General features: G+C 40.5%; 1 protein-coding gene across 1 annotated transcript in view; it reads left to right on the forward strand.

Moving 5' to 3' along the window:
• Positions 1–15,795, forward strand: part of agmo (alkylglycerol monooxygenase) — a 365,321-nt gene that overhangs the window by 225,819 nt on the left and 123,707 nt on the right. Inside the window, exon 7 of the mRNA XM_072575376.1 lies at positions 8,058–8,123. Coding sequence (XP_072431477.1) covers positions 8,058–8,123 — 66 coding nt within the window. The remainder of the gene's footprint in view (positions 1–8,057; positions 8,124–15,795) is intronic.

The following is a 15,795-nucleotide window of genomic DNA, read 5'->3' on the forward strand; positions in this document are numbered from 1 at the left end:
CTTGTGTCAGCACCATCATCCAGTGCTGAGGAGCACATTATTGTCCCTCTGGCTTCACTGTCCTCATTCATTTAATGGTCAGCACACCTTCGGCTATTGACTAGAAAATCAAATGGGAAAATTGGGTGAAAAGTGCCTGTTTGAAACTTGAAAGTTGTCTGAATAATGGGATCCAAACCCCAAGATAAAAATACAGCTCAAAACAAAGACAAACAGTAGTCAGATTAAAATGTGTTAGAAGAACGGTAATGACCATAGATTAAATCAGGAGATTTAATTTAGTTTGGGATTATGGTTGACATAGACTGGTTGGATTGAAGGGTCTGTTTCCATGCTGTATGACTTTGGAGATGGTGGCACAATAGCATTGCCTTTGGACTGGTAATTCAAGCCACTTTGCTTTGTGCCAGTTATAACAACCAGAGTTTTCCCCGATTCCCATTGATTCCAATTTTGTTAGAGGTTTTTGGTGCCACACTCAGTCAAGTGCAACATTATTGTCATGGGCAGTCATGCTCACCCTACTTCTGAAATATCCAAAGATTTTGCCAAAATTGAGAGAGATCCTGCACAAATATATAGTCAAGCAACAGCATAGCCATGCAAAATCAGACCTTTATGGACAATGTTCCAGTTAACACCATCAACACCATGGAAATGTCATGTTCCACTGGGAGGACAGACCTAGTGGAGATGGCAGCACTGTAGACTATAGTCTGGAAGAAGTTGTCCTTGGAGTCCACAACATGGACTCCAGAACCTGACTTGTCTCACAGCATCAGGTCAAACATGGGCATGGAAACTTCCAGCTGATTACTACCTATTGCCCATCTCCCTCTGTTGATAAATTAGTGTTCCCCCATGTTAAACACCACTTAGAGATAACGCAGAGGGAGGCAAAGGTGCAGAACATACTCTAGATGCAGAGCTTCAGTGTCCATGACCAAAAGTGGCTCAGGAGCTCCACGTCTGACTGAGTTGGCTGAACCTTAAGTACATAGCTGCTAGATTGGGTCTACTACAAGTGATAAGGGAACTCACAAGAGGGGAAAATAACTTTGATCTCATGATCATCAATCTACCTGTTGCAGATATGTATGTCCTTTGTGTTATCAATAGGAATGATTAATGCACATTCCTTTTGGAAATAAATTTCCTATTTATGCTGCCATCTCCTGATTTATTCTATGGTAATGGTATTGCCATTGGCCTGAAGATTGAGAAGTTCCTGCTGAAACTCTGTGGACACGGATGTAAGTTCGACTGTAGCACCTCATGGAATTTATATTCAATGAATAAATCTGAAATATAAAATTAGTCACATGATTATGAAGCATCAACCTGGTTCATGAATAGCTTACGGGGAGGGAAATCTGCTGTTTTGAACCCATCTGACCTACATGTGACTCCAGGACAGCAACAATGTGGTTGATTCTTAACTGCCCTCAGTAAAAGTTCATTTAAGGATTAATGTTGGTCTTGCCAGGGATACGCACAGGGTGGCACTGTCGTTAGCACTGATGCCTCACAGCGTCAGGACCAGGCTTCGATTCCAGCTTCAAGTGACTGTGTGGGATTGCTCCTGGTGCTCCAGTTTCCACCCATAATGCAAAGAAGTCCAGGTTAAGTAGATTAGCCATGCTAAATTGCCCATAGTGGCAGGGGACATGCAGGTTAGGTGGATTAGCCATGGTAGATGCAGGATTACAGGGGGAGTGGGTCTGGGTGGGCTGCGCTACAGAGGGTTGGTGTGGACTCAGTGAGCCAAATGGCCTGCTTCCACACTGTAGGGATTCTATGATTCTGCAAAAATAAGGTGGATGGAGACCAGATGTGAAAAACTGAACAGAAAGGAGTAGTAGTGGAGAGAGGGGTGGGTCATAGCTGAATGGGGATGGGGTGAAGTGATGAAAGTCAGAATCATTACCTCAGCGGGGAGGAATTTTTAAAAATGTGTGAGCTATTTAGGAAACAGCCCCCCCGCCCACCAGCCCCCACAGCCCCCCAGTATCTGTATTTCGTGTAAGTAGAAATGGGTGGTTGTCTCGACTCTCTCACAGTCTGTGGGACTTTGATAGCAATGGGTTTTTGGAGCGAGGCTTCCTCTTCCAAGACCAAGGTGAAAAATGAAAGCTGCGATCTGCTGTAGCTTTCCCACAGCTTTTTGTGCATGTAAGATGAAACTTGGAGGTAGCCATGACAGTGTCCCAAGGGGCAAAGAACGACAAATGTTTGGATTTTCGACACTGTCACAAAAATATATACTGAAGATGGTTTTTCACAATTGTTGAAATTTAAAAGAGAAACAAACTATGATCCAATTTGCATTACCTGATCCCAGGGGGCTGATAAACTTTGCTTCAATCGTTGCTTTCTTGCAAACTCCAGACATTTTATTATTCAGTCTCCTCCCTCCCGTGGATAGCATAATCTAGCTGGCAGAAAATCCAAACACGTTACATCAAACTGCCTAGTTCAAGATTTCACAAATCGATTTATATCAGTGTGGATATGGACTTGGACTGCACTCTGCCGACAAGTTGATTTCGAGGTATTTAGAAGTGTACCATGACATTTCAGAATCAATATGTGGAGCATTATGCATTTAAACAGTAATGTTTCCAATACAGAAGCAAACAATTCATCTCGATGTATCAATGAATGCATTTTGCATGAGCAATACCAATCTAATCTTACTGACTTCATTTCTGTGCACAGTCCTGTAACTTCTCTTTCAGTCGTAATCCAATTTACCCTGAAAAATAGTAATGGCTTTCGCCTTCCTGTGCCAAAACACTCCATGCTCTAGTAAGTCGCTGTCTGAGGTTTTTCCTCTCTGAATAACTATTTTAAATTGAGGATTCCCTTGTTGCTGACCCCGAATCAGGGGAAACAACCTTTACCTGTTTACTATAAAATCCACATAATTTCATGAAACTCAAAACAAATTCACTGTCAGCTTATTGCACTCCATTGGATAAAGAAACGTAGTGCACAGAAGGAAAGTATTTGGCTCATCATACCGATATGAGCTCTTGAAATACCTATTCAATTAGTCCCATTCCCTGGCTGTTTCCCGATAGTCCTGCAATTGACTTCCCTTTAAATTCTTGATCCAGTTGTTTTTAAAAGGCATGTTTGAATCTCCTTGCACTTTCATGAACAGTACATTCCAAACCATAGCTCATTGTATTAAAAAAATTCTTATTTCCCCCTCCCACCTTTGCTTCTTCTCATAATTACTGTAAACATGTCCCCTTTAGTAACCAATACTTCTCAGTGCATCAATGTTCTCCTTATTTATATTGACTAAAGCTGTTCAGATTTTGAGTACTTCTAAAAAGCTTCCTCAAGTTTATCTTTATAAATATTATTTTCTCAACCCTGACACCATGCTAGTGACTCTCATTGTGCGTACACTGTAATGGTGATGTCCTTTGTGTAATCGAACACCCAGCAAAACACACAATACTCCCATGGGAGCTGCATCAATGCACAAATTCATCATTGCATAGAAGCAGGAGGTTGAGGCAATTCAGTTCACTGTGTCCAAGCACAATCTCAATACTTGCTGAGGACGCTGAAGTAGGAAAATTGGCAAATACAGGGTAAAAGGCTGTTTGATAACATTAACTACTAAACACGGAATAGGTGGATTGATGCCTGGTGTAGTATATTTAAATAAAGTAGGACTGGTAAATAACTTAGGTTCAGTTTCCTTAAACATCGGGTTGCCCAGCAGACAGATTATTTACAGTGACACACAACGACACACACTTTCATTTACAATGTGCAACTTGGAATGACAGTGGTTGCTAGTTACATGGTATACATTCTGGTTGATGGCCCATTACCATGCTCAATTCTTAAAATGTTACCACAACTATCTCTTTCTCCAGTGATAAAGTCATGTGTGTTAAGAATGAAAGTAAATGTACATTACGGTAGTTGCAAAAATCTTTATTCACAGGAATAAGGAGTGAAGAATTTAAGAACTGAAATGTCTTATTTTGTTTAAGGTTTAGGAGGTTTGACATTCCTTCCAGGTCCCTTGATGGTATAACCGTCCTGACTTCTGGATTTTTAAATTTGGTGTTCTTGACTTGTAGGTGCAGTATCTTGTCTGTTTTTTGTATTGAATATTGTCATTGATAGTCTTCCACACTTGCACTTTCTGTGCAACTACCCTGTGTTGTACACACAACTGGACTACTCTAAATTGCCTGCTGTTAGCTTCTATTCCTACTGAATGTTGGTCAGTTAGATGTTGTAACTTCATACTGTACTTTTTGGCTAGTTCTGCTGGTAACCAGGTTCTCTGGGTAGGATGGATGATTCTACATTTCTGTCCCATGTGCACATCCGGCAGTTTTCTACCTCCATGGCTGTCTTGTACTATTTTCATTCTCCTTGTTTTTCAAGAAGCTTGTCTTGTATCTCTGAAAAATTGGACAAGCAGTCAAATCTTACCTTTCAAATAAGATCTGAGCTGATGACGCTAAGCTCATATCCAGAGCTTTCGGTCTTAAGAGTGGTATAGAAATATGCAGTTCCTGTTTTGTTACCCTGTAACTCATGATTAGCGCTTTAATAATGTGAATCATTTGCTTGGTGAGAGCTTTGGATCTGTGATGATGTCATGATGTTATCATATGGTTGATGCTCCAAATGACACACACTTACCTGAAAGAGCTGCCAGTGTGTTGTTCCCTGTTGTCTGACCTGGCCATGATCCCTGAAATGATCATGACGAGACTGAATATTGTACTTGTTGAAGTATCCTTCAACTGTCTGACGAGTGGAAATGTAGAAAAGTACTCAGTGATGAGAAGAAAATCATCACCATATATGGTCAATAAATGGTACAAATATGAACCAAGGAAATGATGGAATATTAAGGGTGTTGAGTTACTTGTGTTAATGTTTTTGGTGACTCTGACTTCCTTTGCACATTCACACTATTTGTTCAATGTCATTTTTGATATTTGAACAATACATATTATTCCATGTTAGGCACTAGTTTGCTCTGTGCCTATGTGTTCCTAATGTCACTGTGCGATATGTCACGTCAAAGAGGTTTGTGCTCGAGTACTTTTTTCCCTATAAACATTGCACCGCTAAAGATAGCTAGTTCATCTCTGTTGATCAAAATGTTGTGAGTGTGTTTGGAACCTCTTGATTCATATCAGGCCATCCTTCTACTATACTATTTTACAGTTTCTTCAGTCATGGACCATTCATCATTTCTTCCAAAAATTAGTTGCATCTGGGTTAATGAAAACTCATCAATTGACCTTGAGCACACCTTCCTCAAAGCCTACATTGTAGAATGGAATTTCTGCATTCCTGTTTTGGATTTGGTAATCTGTGTGTCTGAAATTATCATTTGAGGTCAGGTTGTAGTAGACATTGAAGGTGTGCCCATGTCCATTTACCAGAAGTCCTTGTAATCCATGTTGTGTGCCTGTCACTAGCTTGTGTCAATTCCATTGGTTTGTGATTGCCTTCCACATACAGAATGATATAGTACACGATTATACAGCAAGATGCATGTCCCCTTCATTGAGAATGGCTTAGTATCAAAATGAAGCTGCCTGGTTTATTGACTGCGATAATTGGCAAGGCAAGGCATGGAGGGTGTGATTATGCAGTAACCACTAAGCAAACAAATGCTCAGAGACCAAGTATGCAACCTTGTGATGCAGCCTTGTCAAATCCAAGAGCTAGGTGTCTGTTTGTCTGTGCAAGCTATCCTTGCAGTAGTTTTTCAATGTTAGCTCCTGGTGTACTCTGCAATACAACTCTTTTTATTTCCTACAAGTGGATTGGACAGGTTCAGTGGTCAAGAGGAGTTATCAAGTATCAAGTGCCAATGTCCATGATCAAAGAGTGCGTGGGGCTGATGTCCAAGCATCAAGCCTTGATACTCTGTTTAGTACCGAGCAGTCTGGGGGGGTGGGGGTGGTAGCGGCATGCTGGTTGCTGCCAGTAGACAGCTAACATCAGCAGGCTTGGAGGGGAACTTATAGGTGGTGGTATTCCCAGTATCTGCTGCCCTTGTCCTTCTTGATGGAAGTGGCCCTGGGTTTGGAAGGTGCTGTCTGAGGATCTTTGGTGATGTCAGACTTCAGTGATGAGAATTTACAATGTCCAGCTTACTCAGCACATTTGATAACGTAGGATACTGAATATTGATGAGGTGGGTGCTGGTATTAATAAGGTGTTTAATCAATTATAAGTCCCTTTAATTGACAACTCATTGTAAGAAACTCAATTAGCCACTTGGCAAAAGTATGAAGGATGCAGCAAAAATGCTCCCAATATCAGACAGGTCTCTGCAGACTTCTTGTCTGATTCTGTCATGAATCACATCAAAGCCCACGTTGCTCAGAGTTTGCTGTCCATGTGGGCAACTCAAACAGTTAAAGATTTTGGCACTATTGCTATCATATAGCCAAAGAAAATTAGCAAAGGCAGGCATAAGACCAAAATCAACACGGGACTTCCAACAGTTTAGATACAACTCCTTCAGGACTCTGACTGGTAGGATGTTTATGCTAGTTTCTGTGTTGACATTGGTTTTGAGCCAGTGTTTGCTTGTTTTCTTTGGGCAAGTGACACTAGCAGTGGCAAAAGAAATTAACTATTTGACTTTGTAAATGCGGCACATTGTGTGGACAATGTGGAAAGCTGAATCGCCTTTTGGTTTAAGATTCCTCTACTCTGGTGCCTCACCTTGGATTGTCTTGCTGCTAACTTTGTGTATGTGCTTTCACTGATGCAGTTCTCTGGGGTACATTATGTGGTTTCTGCCAACACACTTTCTCTTTAACCACTTTGCGTTCTAGCCTCTGGAATCCGTTTTCTTGCTCAGGTGAGCCGAGTGTCCTTTCGCACCACCTGACTTGCAAAGATCTGAGAACACAGTAAAGTGTTGTAGTGTGAGTAACAGATCACACATCCACATAATGCCCTTGCTTTCTGTGGGCTTTACCTCTGGAAGCTGCAACCATTACAGACGTTGTTTGGCTTCACACTTTCTACCATCTTTTGGCAGTGTCTCAACCAGCATTCCCTCTAACTTTCTTTGGAACTAACAAGTTTTGGAACTGGAATTCAATGCCAGTATTGCATACTGACAGTGATCAGTGTGTACACATTTAGAAGGACCATTGGTCTCAACGATGTGAGGTTTTTCTTTCTTCAAGATATATTTTCGGAAAGCTTGTGCAAACTAGCTCCGTTACTCAATAATACAGCTCAATCTCTGAGCAATCACAGTCCTTGCCTTGCCTACTGACAAAATAATCAGTTAGTTAGGTGGCATGGTGGCTCAGTGGTTAGCACTGCTGCCTCACACAGCCAGCCACCAATTGTCTCGCTGACGGTGCAGAAACATCTGTCTGTACCCCAGACTAGAGAGCTACCTATTGCAATCGTTTGCTTGGAACCTGACATACCAGTCGAGTCAGTCACCATACCAGAAACTTGACAATCAGTGCTATACTCCCCTGAGAGGCCATCCCCCTGCTACAGTATCCAAAATGGCATACCTGTTTGAAATGGGGATTGTCACAGGAGACTCCTGCACTACCTGGCCACCTTTCATTCTTAGCGGTCAGTCATCTACTTGACTGGATCGGCAGTATCTCCACCTTCCTGAAACTGTCATCCAAGACATCCCCTTGCTCTTGTAAACTCATTGCCTCTAACTGCCACTGCAATTGATTTAGAAGATCAAGTGCACATTTGTATAAATATAGTTGCATGTTGAATATCAATTGGGAAGAATCCATGGTTAAATTGTTTGTGGCATGACCTTGTATTTTAATTTATTTTCAATCCTGATGAAGGGCTCCTGCCCAAAAGGTCAATTTTCCTGCTTCTCAGATGCTACCTGACCTGCTGTGCTTTTCCAGCACCACTCTTATCTTGACCTTGTATTTTAATTGTTAGTATTTGCTTAGCTTGTATAACTGAGTCGCACACTTCACACGTCATTTCACACGCCTAATTGTTAAAATAACTTGTGTGTTTCTGCAAACCCATTCCTTTAGGACGGAACCATTACTGCATCGACAAGAATTATGCTGGAACTCTTATCATTTGGGACAGGATTTTTGGTAAGTGAAAGTCACTGGTCTATTTTGGTAGAAATTCTAGTTTCTCAAAGACTATTCATTGGGTCATTGTGCAAGACACTTCTCTGTAACAAAAATTCACTTTACAGGACTGTATTTAGAGTAGAACATAGTAAGACAGTTGAAAACAAAGATCACACTTAACGAAAACTTTTAAGAGCCATGAAGATTAACTGTGGCATTCTTGTACTGTCATTGCCCTCACTCCTTCACTCTAAAAACCCTCTCCTCCCACACTTCCTAGTGCAGTATATTCCAATTTGGGGAACTTATAATGAACCAAGGACAGAGAATTGATGTGAAAATGTTATCTCCAAAGGTGAGGAGCATCCTCATGAAGAATTTCCACAGGCTTAACCAAGGCCATGCCAAGGCAGTTTATGTAGTTGGTGGTTCCATACCCAGTGCCCCACCGGAACCACATCTCTTGAAGTAACATTGTCCAGTCAAAGGCTCCACATCACACATCATCTTCAGATAGAACAAATTGAAACCAAGAAAATTACCAAAAAGGTATCATGAATAAAATGAGGACTGGTCAAATAGATTGGTTGATCCTCTACAATAGGAGACTCAAAGAACAGTATCTCATTTTCCACTTAGGGATCCTGTAGCCTCTAGAATTGATCATGGAGTTTGATAACTTTTGAGCTGGATGATTTTTACCCATCCCCATAGCCTGGTCTGTCATGACATTGGCTGCTTTCAGCACAACCACTCCATTCTCTCTTACTGTCAGCTTTTATTATCACTTGTTCAGCTTCTTTTCTGTCCAGACCTACTATCAGTAATCCCTTATCGGCTTCCCCTTTTCATATCCCCATCTCTCTCTCTCTCTCTCTCTCTCTATCCGTCTATTCTCTGAGCTTCATTTTCATCCATTTGCTCCCCTCCCCCCCACCCCCCAGCATTCCCCCAACCTCATCTTCAGCATAAATATCACTTTTTTCTAGCTAACCATTCTGATGCAGAGGCACCAGATTCATAATGTTAACTCTGCTTTCACCTTGCAGACGCTGGCAGGCCTAGAGTTTTGCCAGCAGCTTCTGTTTTTGTAGAAGGATATACTAAACTTAATGTTATAATATGGCAGGATTAATCAATGATCTCCAAATAAAAACAGCCCCTACTTAGCAGCAACCATAATATCACAGAATTCTGTACTCATTTTGAAAGGGAGGAGAGTTCATTTTAGACTAATATTATAAACTTAAATAAGGGCAAGCATGTAGGCAGGAAATCTGAACTAGCTGAAGTGCAGATAAATCGGCTAGGAGAGAGATCAATTGAAACACAATAGCTAGTGTTTGAGGGGAAATTTCAAAAAACTCAATAAGATTATCCTTTTTATAATAAAGTAATCAAAATGGAGATCCTACCATTTGTGGTTAAATAAAGAAAAAAATAGAAAAAGACACATAATTGAGCAACAGGCCAGGTGATTGGATAGAACGTTCAGAACAACAAAAAAAACGCTTTAAGATTCTTCAGGAGGAAGAAAGGAAACTATCTCAAAATGTAAACTGGACAGCAGGTTTTGACAGCTATTTAAAACTGAAACATGTAAGTAAAGCAAGTGTTAGTTTTCTAGACAGTAAGAATGGGAGTTTAATAGTCCATGACAAGGAAATTGCAGATGAGATGAATAACTATTTTGCTTCTGTCCTCACAATAGAGGCTACAAAAAAACATTCCAAAAGCAGCCTCATTTCAGGAGGTGGTAAGGAGAGAGGAATGTAGTAAAATTACAATCACTAAGGAAATGGTACTGAGTAAACTGATGAAGGTCTGGGCTGATAAACTCTCAGATTCTGATGGACTTCATCCTAGAATCGTAAAATGTTTGGTGATTAAGATCACAGATTTGTTGGCATTAATTTTCCAAAGCCTGCTAGATACTAGAATGGTTCCATGAGACTGAAAAATATCAGAAATAGCCCCTCTACTCAAGGAGTTTGAGAGACAGAAGCAAGAAAACATAATTCACTTACCTTAGTGTTTGTTGTGGGTAAGATGCTAGAATTCATCATTAAGGAAGTTATAGCTTAGAAAACGCTTAGGAAATCTCAACATAATTGAGAAGACTTAACTTGGTGTTGTGAAAGGGAAATCATGTTTAAGCAATTTAAGGGAGATCTTTGAAGGAGTAACATGAGCTATGGATAAAGTACAATACCCCCAAGTATTGCAGATGTATTATACTTGGGTTTCTGAAAGTTATTTGACAAGTAGAAACATAGAGGTTTATTGCACAAATGTGAGGTATAGGGGAGATAGAATGTTGGCTGACTGTCAGAAAACAAACTGTATATGAACACATCTTTTTCTGATTGACAGGTTGTACTAAATGGGTTTCTGCACTTGTCTGCCTTGGGCACTCAGCTTTTTACAATTCATAACAGGGGCTAAGATGAGGGAAGAAAGACCTAGTAGCTCAACGTATAGACGAGACAAAGCTATGTAAAAAAGTAAGTTGTGAAGAGAAAATAATAATGTTGCAAGGCTGCCCATGTTTGAAAGACACAACATGGTCTATAAGGTTTAAAGAGAATGAAACAGCCTGCTCCAGGATTAAGAGACAAAATGGCTAAAAAGGGATAAGCAGAATTAAACAGGCTGTTTTGGCTTTCAGTGAAACATCCCTTGAACAGGGCTATTCCAAGGTAGATGGGAGGTCCTACAGGAACCTTCCAAGTCAGATTGACAAGAGGATATGTAAGGATAGACACAAGCTTGTTAAATACGACAAGTGATTGATTCACACTTCATTAATGAAAAGATGATGTCCCCATTAGGTGAACAGCATTAGTTCATACAAGGGGTGTAAATCTCAGTCCATGAATCAGTCAGCCTAACTCATTAAGCAGCTATGAAAACAACAGCTAAAGTTATTTTACAATAATGATTTGTTTTTTTGAAGTTATTCACAATACTAAGAAATAGGCTCTAGTTCAAGATTCTTCAGAAAATCATAGAGATAGATTAATATAGATACATATAACTAAAGTATAATGGAAGCATTTGGGGAAAAACATTTAAACCTAAATGTGAAAGTGAGTCTCGGGAAACACTGAACTCTAAAAAGATGCCTGGCATGTTCTGAACACAATAGATTGTTTGCAACCTTTAGTTAAAAAGTACAATTAACTTTGTCATGAGAAATTAATATTATGAACCTTATAGCAGTTAGTTAAAACCGACTGTCTCTTATGTTTTTTATACATATATATCATTGGGACAGTGGAAAATATAAGAGGAATAATAGAAGTTGATAGACATTGTTCATGGAATACAACGAATAACAGAATTCAAGCAGTCCTTAGAGATAAGCAAGACTGAGGCAGACCCAAAGGTGTGTAAGCAGCAACTTTGGAATTTGAATTAATAGGATGCATAGAAAGATCCCAAGGCCTGATGATTATAATGTTTGTTAAACACCATGAGATCATGGGAACCTGGTACTGCCCATCATTGATTAGATGTTTCACGGGATTGGGTGTATTGAATAAGGGGGGAGAACGCAGTGACCATGCTGTATGTGATTATTGTAACACAAAATGTATAAAAATGCTGAAAATCAAAGTGCGTCATTGATCTTTCTTCCAATTTGAACTGCCGATTAAGTCAAAGCCAGATTCGGGGAAGATTCTTTGGCGCTCTCCCTGTAGTAGCCAGTTCTTTCTTGAATAAAAATCTGCCTCATGGCTGTATCGTGTCTGCCTCCTTTGTCCCCGGTCAGGGGTTTACACTCCTACACACATTAGTTAAAGACTTAGAATTAACTTTATTGTCACAAGTACTCAACTGAGTACAGTGAAAAGTTTCCAAGTCGCTACTTATGACACCATCTTAGTACCAAGGTACCTTGGTACAGATTCTTTAATACAATTTTTTTAGGGGAAAAGCAAAAGAAAAATAAAGAAATAAAAAGTCCAGCATTACAGATCATAGGAATAAATTAGAAAAGTAAAGAAATAAAATGTTCAGATCAGACTGTAGATAGACTTTAAGAAATAAGAAGAGCAGGAGGTCATTCTACTGCCCTCAACCTGTTCAACCATTCAATATTCCTCACAGCCACGTTGCTGCTCTTTCCCCATATCCCCTAATTCACCTATTGATCAAGAATCTATCCATCTCAGCCTTAAGTAAAAACAAGGATGCTGTACCCCACTGTGGCAAGAAGTTCCAAAGACTCTCAGTTCTCTAGAAGAAGAAATTCCTCTGCGTCTCAGTTTTACATTGGCTCCATTTTATTCTGAAACTATACCTGTTCGTCTTGGGCTCTCTAATGAGGAAAATATCCTCTCAGCATTTACCTTATCAAGTTTGGTGTTAATCCTATATATTGTCAATAAGATCACCTCTCATTCTTATAAACTCTAATGAGTAGCTTCCCAGCCTGTTCAGACTTTGCTCATAAGACAATCCCTCCATACCTCGGATCATCCAAGTGACCCTTCCTGAACAGCTTTCAATGAAATATCTTTCCTTAAACAAGGTTACCAAAACTGCTCATACTACTCCAGTCTCACCAGTACCTTGCGCAGTTACACTCATACTTTAATCCTTTTGAAATAAGGGTCAATATTTCATGAGCCTTCCTGATTACCTGCTGCATCTGGGTGCTAGCTTTGTGTTCCATGCAGAATTACACCAAAGTCCATTTGTGTTTCAGCTTTCGACAGTTTTTTCTCCATTTACAAAATAGTCTGTTCTTCTAAAATAAACAACTTCATAATCTCCCATATTACACTCCACTTGCCAACTTTTTGCCCACTTACTTACCCCATCAATAGCTCTCCGCAAACTATTTGTATCCCTCTCACAACCTGCCTTTCCGCCTAATTTCACGTTGTCTCTAAAACTGGTGACAGTACATTCAGAGACAGTACATTCACTTCCTTCATCCAAGTCATTAATATATATTGCAAAAAGTCGTGGTCCCTACACTGATCCCTGTGGAACCCCACTGGTCACAGGTCACCAACCTGGAAAAGAACCACCTTATTCACTTTCTGTTTCCCTATTTATGCTAACATACTACTTCCAACACTGAGGGCTCCTCTGATTTAATCTTTTTTGAAGTACCTTGACGAATGCCTTCTGGAAGTCTAAATGCAACACATTTATCTGCAGCTCAATTATTAAAGAAGTAATAGCAGAACATTTGCAAACTCATAATCTAATCAAGTAGCGTCAGCATGGCTTCATCAAAGCTAAATCATCTCTGACAAATTTATAAGAGACTTGTCTCAAGAGATTTAAGTCTCAACCTAAGTAGATAGAGGGGAAAGAATAAATGCGTTGTACTTAGACTGCATTCTAAGGAAGTCAATCCGGGTGTTCCCCAATAGGAAACGCTGAATGACTCAGGACATTCAGAACCTGCTAAAAACCAGGTGTGAGGCCTTCAAATCAGGAGACCCACTCAACTATAAGGAATCTGAGTATGACCTTCGCTGAGCCATTAAGACAGCCAAGGACCAATACAGATCCAAACTAGACACCCAGACAGACACCCGGCGACTATGGCAAAGACTGAATGACATCACAGGTTCAAAAAAGAGACAGTGCAAGATAACAGATGACAGATGATGACACATCCCTCCCAAATCATCTCAACACCTATGCTCGCTTTGAGCTTTCAGCGGAGAGGCAATACCTATTCCGATAAGTCCTGAGAGACCTCTCCCAACAGTCATTGCATCAGAGGTCAGATCAGTTTTCAGTCATGTGAATCCAAGGAAAGCAATGGGACCAGACGGAGTACCAGGCCGTGCAGTTAGAGCATGCACAGATCAACTAGCAGAGATCTTCTCGGACATCTTCAACCTCTCCCTGCAGCAGGCCATTGTCCCTGCCTGTTTCAAGAGGGCCAACATCATTCCTATTTATTCCAGTTGCCATTTTAAGAAAATTTGAGATGATGTCTCAATGTCTCAATGACTATCACCCCGTGGCCATAACTTCAGTGATCATGAATTGCTTTGAAAGCCTATTCATGGCATTAATCAACTCCAGCCTCCCCACTACTCTTGACCCACTCCAGTTTGCCTATTGGAACAACATTTCCATGTCAGATGCCATATCACTTGCCCTTCACTCATCCCTAGAACATATTGACACCTAGAACAGCTACATAAGAATACTACTCATTGACTACAATTCAGCCTTCAACATTATTATCCCCACGAGATTGATTAATTAGTGATCTCGCACTAAGCCCCACTCGCTGCAACTGGATCCTCAGTTTTCTGACCCACAGACAACAATCAGTAAAGATTGGGGATAACATTTCATGCTCACTAACACTCAGCATTGGAGCCCCTCAGGGGTGCGTACTCAGCACACTACTGTATTCATTGTATACCCATGACTGTGTCGCCAAATACCAGACTAATGCCATTTACAAGTTTGCTGATGACACCATTCTAGTCGTCGAATCTCAGATGGTAATGAAACAGACTACAGATGGGAGGTGGAAGACCTGGAAAAATGGTGCACTGCGAACAACCTAGCTCTCAATGCCGGCAAAACCAAGGATCTCATTATTAACTTTTGCCGGGATGTTACTCATGCCCCCCTACACATTAACAGCACAGAGGTGGAATGAGTGGAGAGTGTCAAGCTCCTGAGAGTGGCCATCCACAACAAGCTTTCTTGGACTCTTCATGTGGACGCACTTGTTACAAAGGCCCAACAATGTCCCTTCTTCCTCAGGCAGCTGAGAAAATTTGGCATGATGGCGAATACCCTTGCCAACTTTTATAGGTGCGCCATCAAGAGCATTCTGTCTGGATGTATCACTACCTGCTATGGCAACTGTGCCATTCAAGATCAGGGACAGTTACAGAGAGTGGTGAACTCAGCCCCGACAATCATAAAGGCCAACCTCCCATCTATAGAATCCATCTACCAGCCCTGCTGTTAAGGAAAGGTCTCCAGCATTCTCAAAGGTCCAATCCACCCTGACAATGATTTTCTACAACCTCTACCATTGGTGAGAAGGTACAGAAGCCTGAACAAATGCACTAGTCAGTTTCGAAACAGTTCCTACCCTGCTGTTGTTGGAATACCAAATAGACCAACAAACTCTTAACATTCACCCATAGCTGTATTTTTGTTTTTGCCGCTGTTTACCTATTATTTACTTATCTATGCTACTTAACTCTGTGATCTGCCTGTATTGCTCGCAAGACAAAGCTTTTGACTGTGTCTCGGTACATGTGACAATAAATTCAATTCAATTCAATTTTAGGATCCCAAAATACAAGTTATCAGGGCAGGGGACTTATCTGCCTTTAACCCTACTAGTTTGACTGATGCTACTTCTCGAGTGAAGATGATGACACTTAATTCGTCACAACATGTTGAGTGAATGGACAGAAATATGACAGATGAAATATAATATGAAGTTTGGTAGGAAGAATAGAAAATAGAGTATTACTAGAATGGCTAATGACGCCAGAACTTCAAGGTGTAGAGGGATCAAATTGTTTTGCAGCATTAGTGACAAAAGGTAGTGTACAGTTATAGCAACTAATTACGAAGGTAAATCGATGCGGTCCTTAATATGAGAGATATTGAACATAGAAGTAAGTAAGTTATGCCTCAGTCAGATCAAGCAATGGTGAGACCAAATCTTGAATGT

This window comes from Chiloscyllium punctatum, chromosome 8 (assembly GCF_047496795.1).
Source record: "Chiloscyllium punctatum isolate Juve2018m chromosome 8, sChiPun1.3, whole genome shotgun sequence".
In the NCBI taxonomy this organism is placed as follows: Eukaryota; Metazoa; Chordata; class Chondrichthyes; order Orectolobiformes; family Hemiscylliidae; genus Chiloscyllium; species Chiloscyllium punctatum.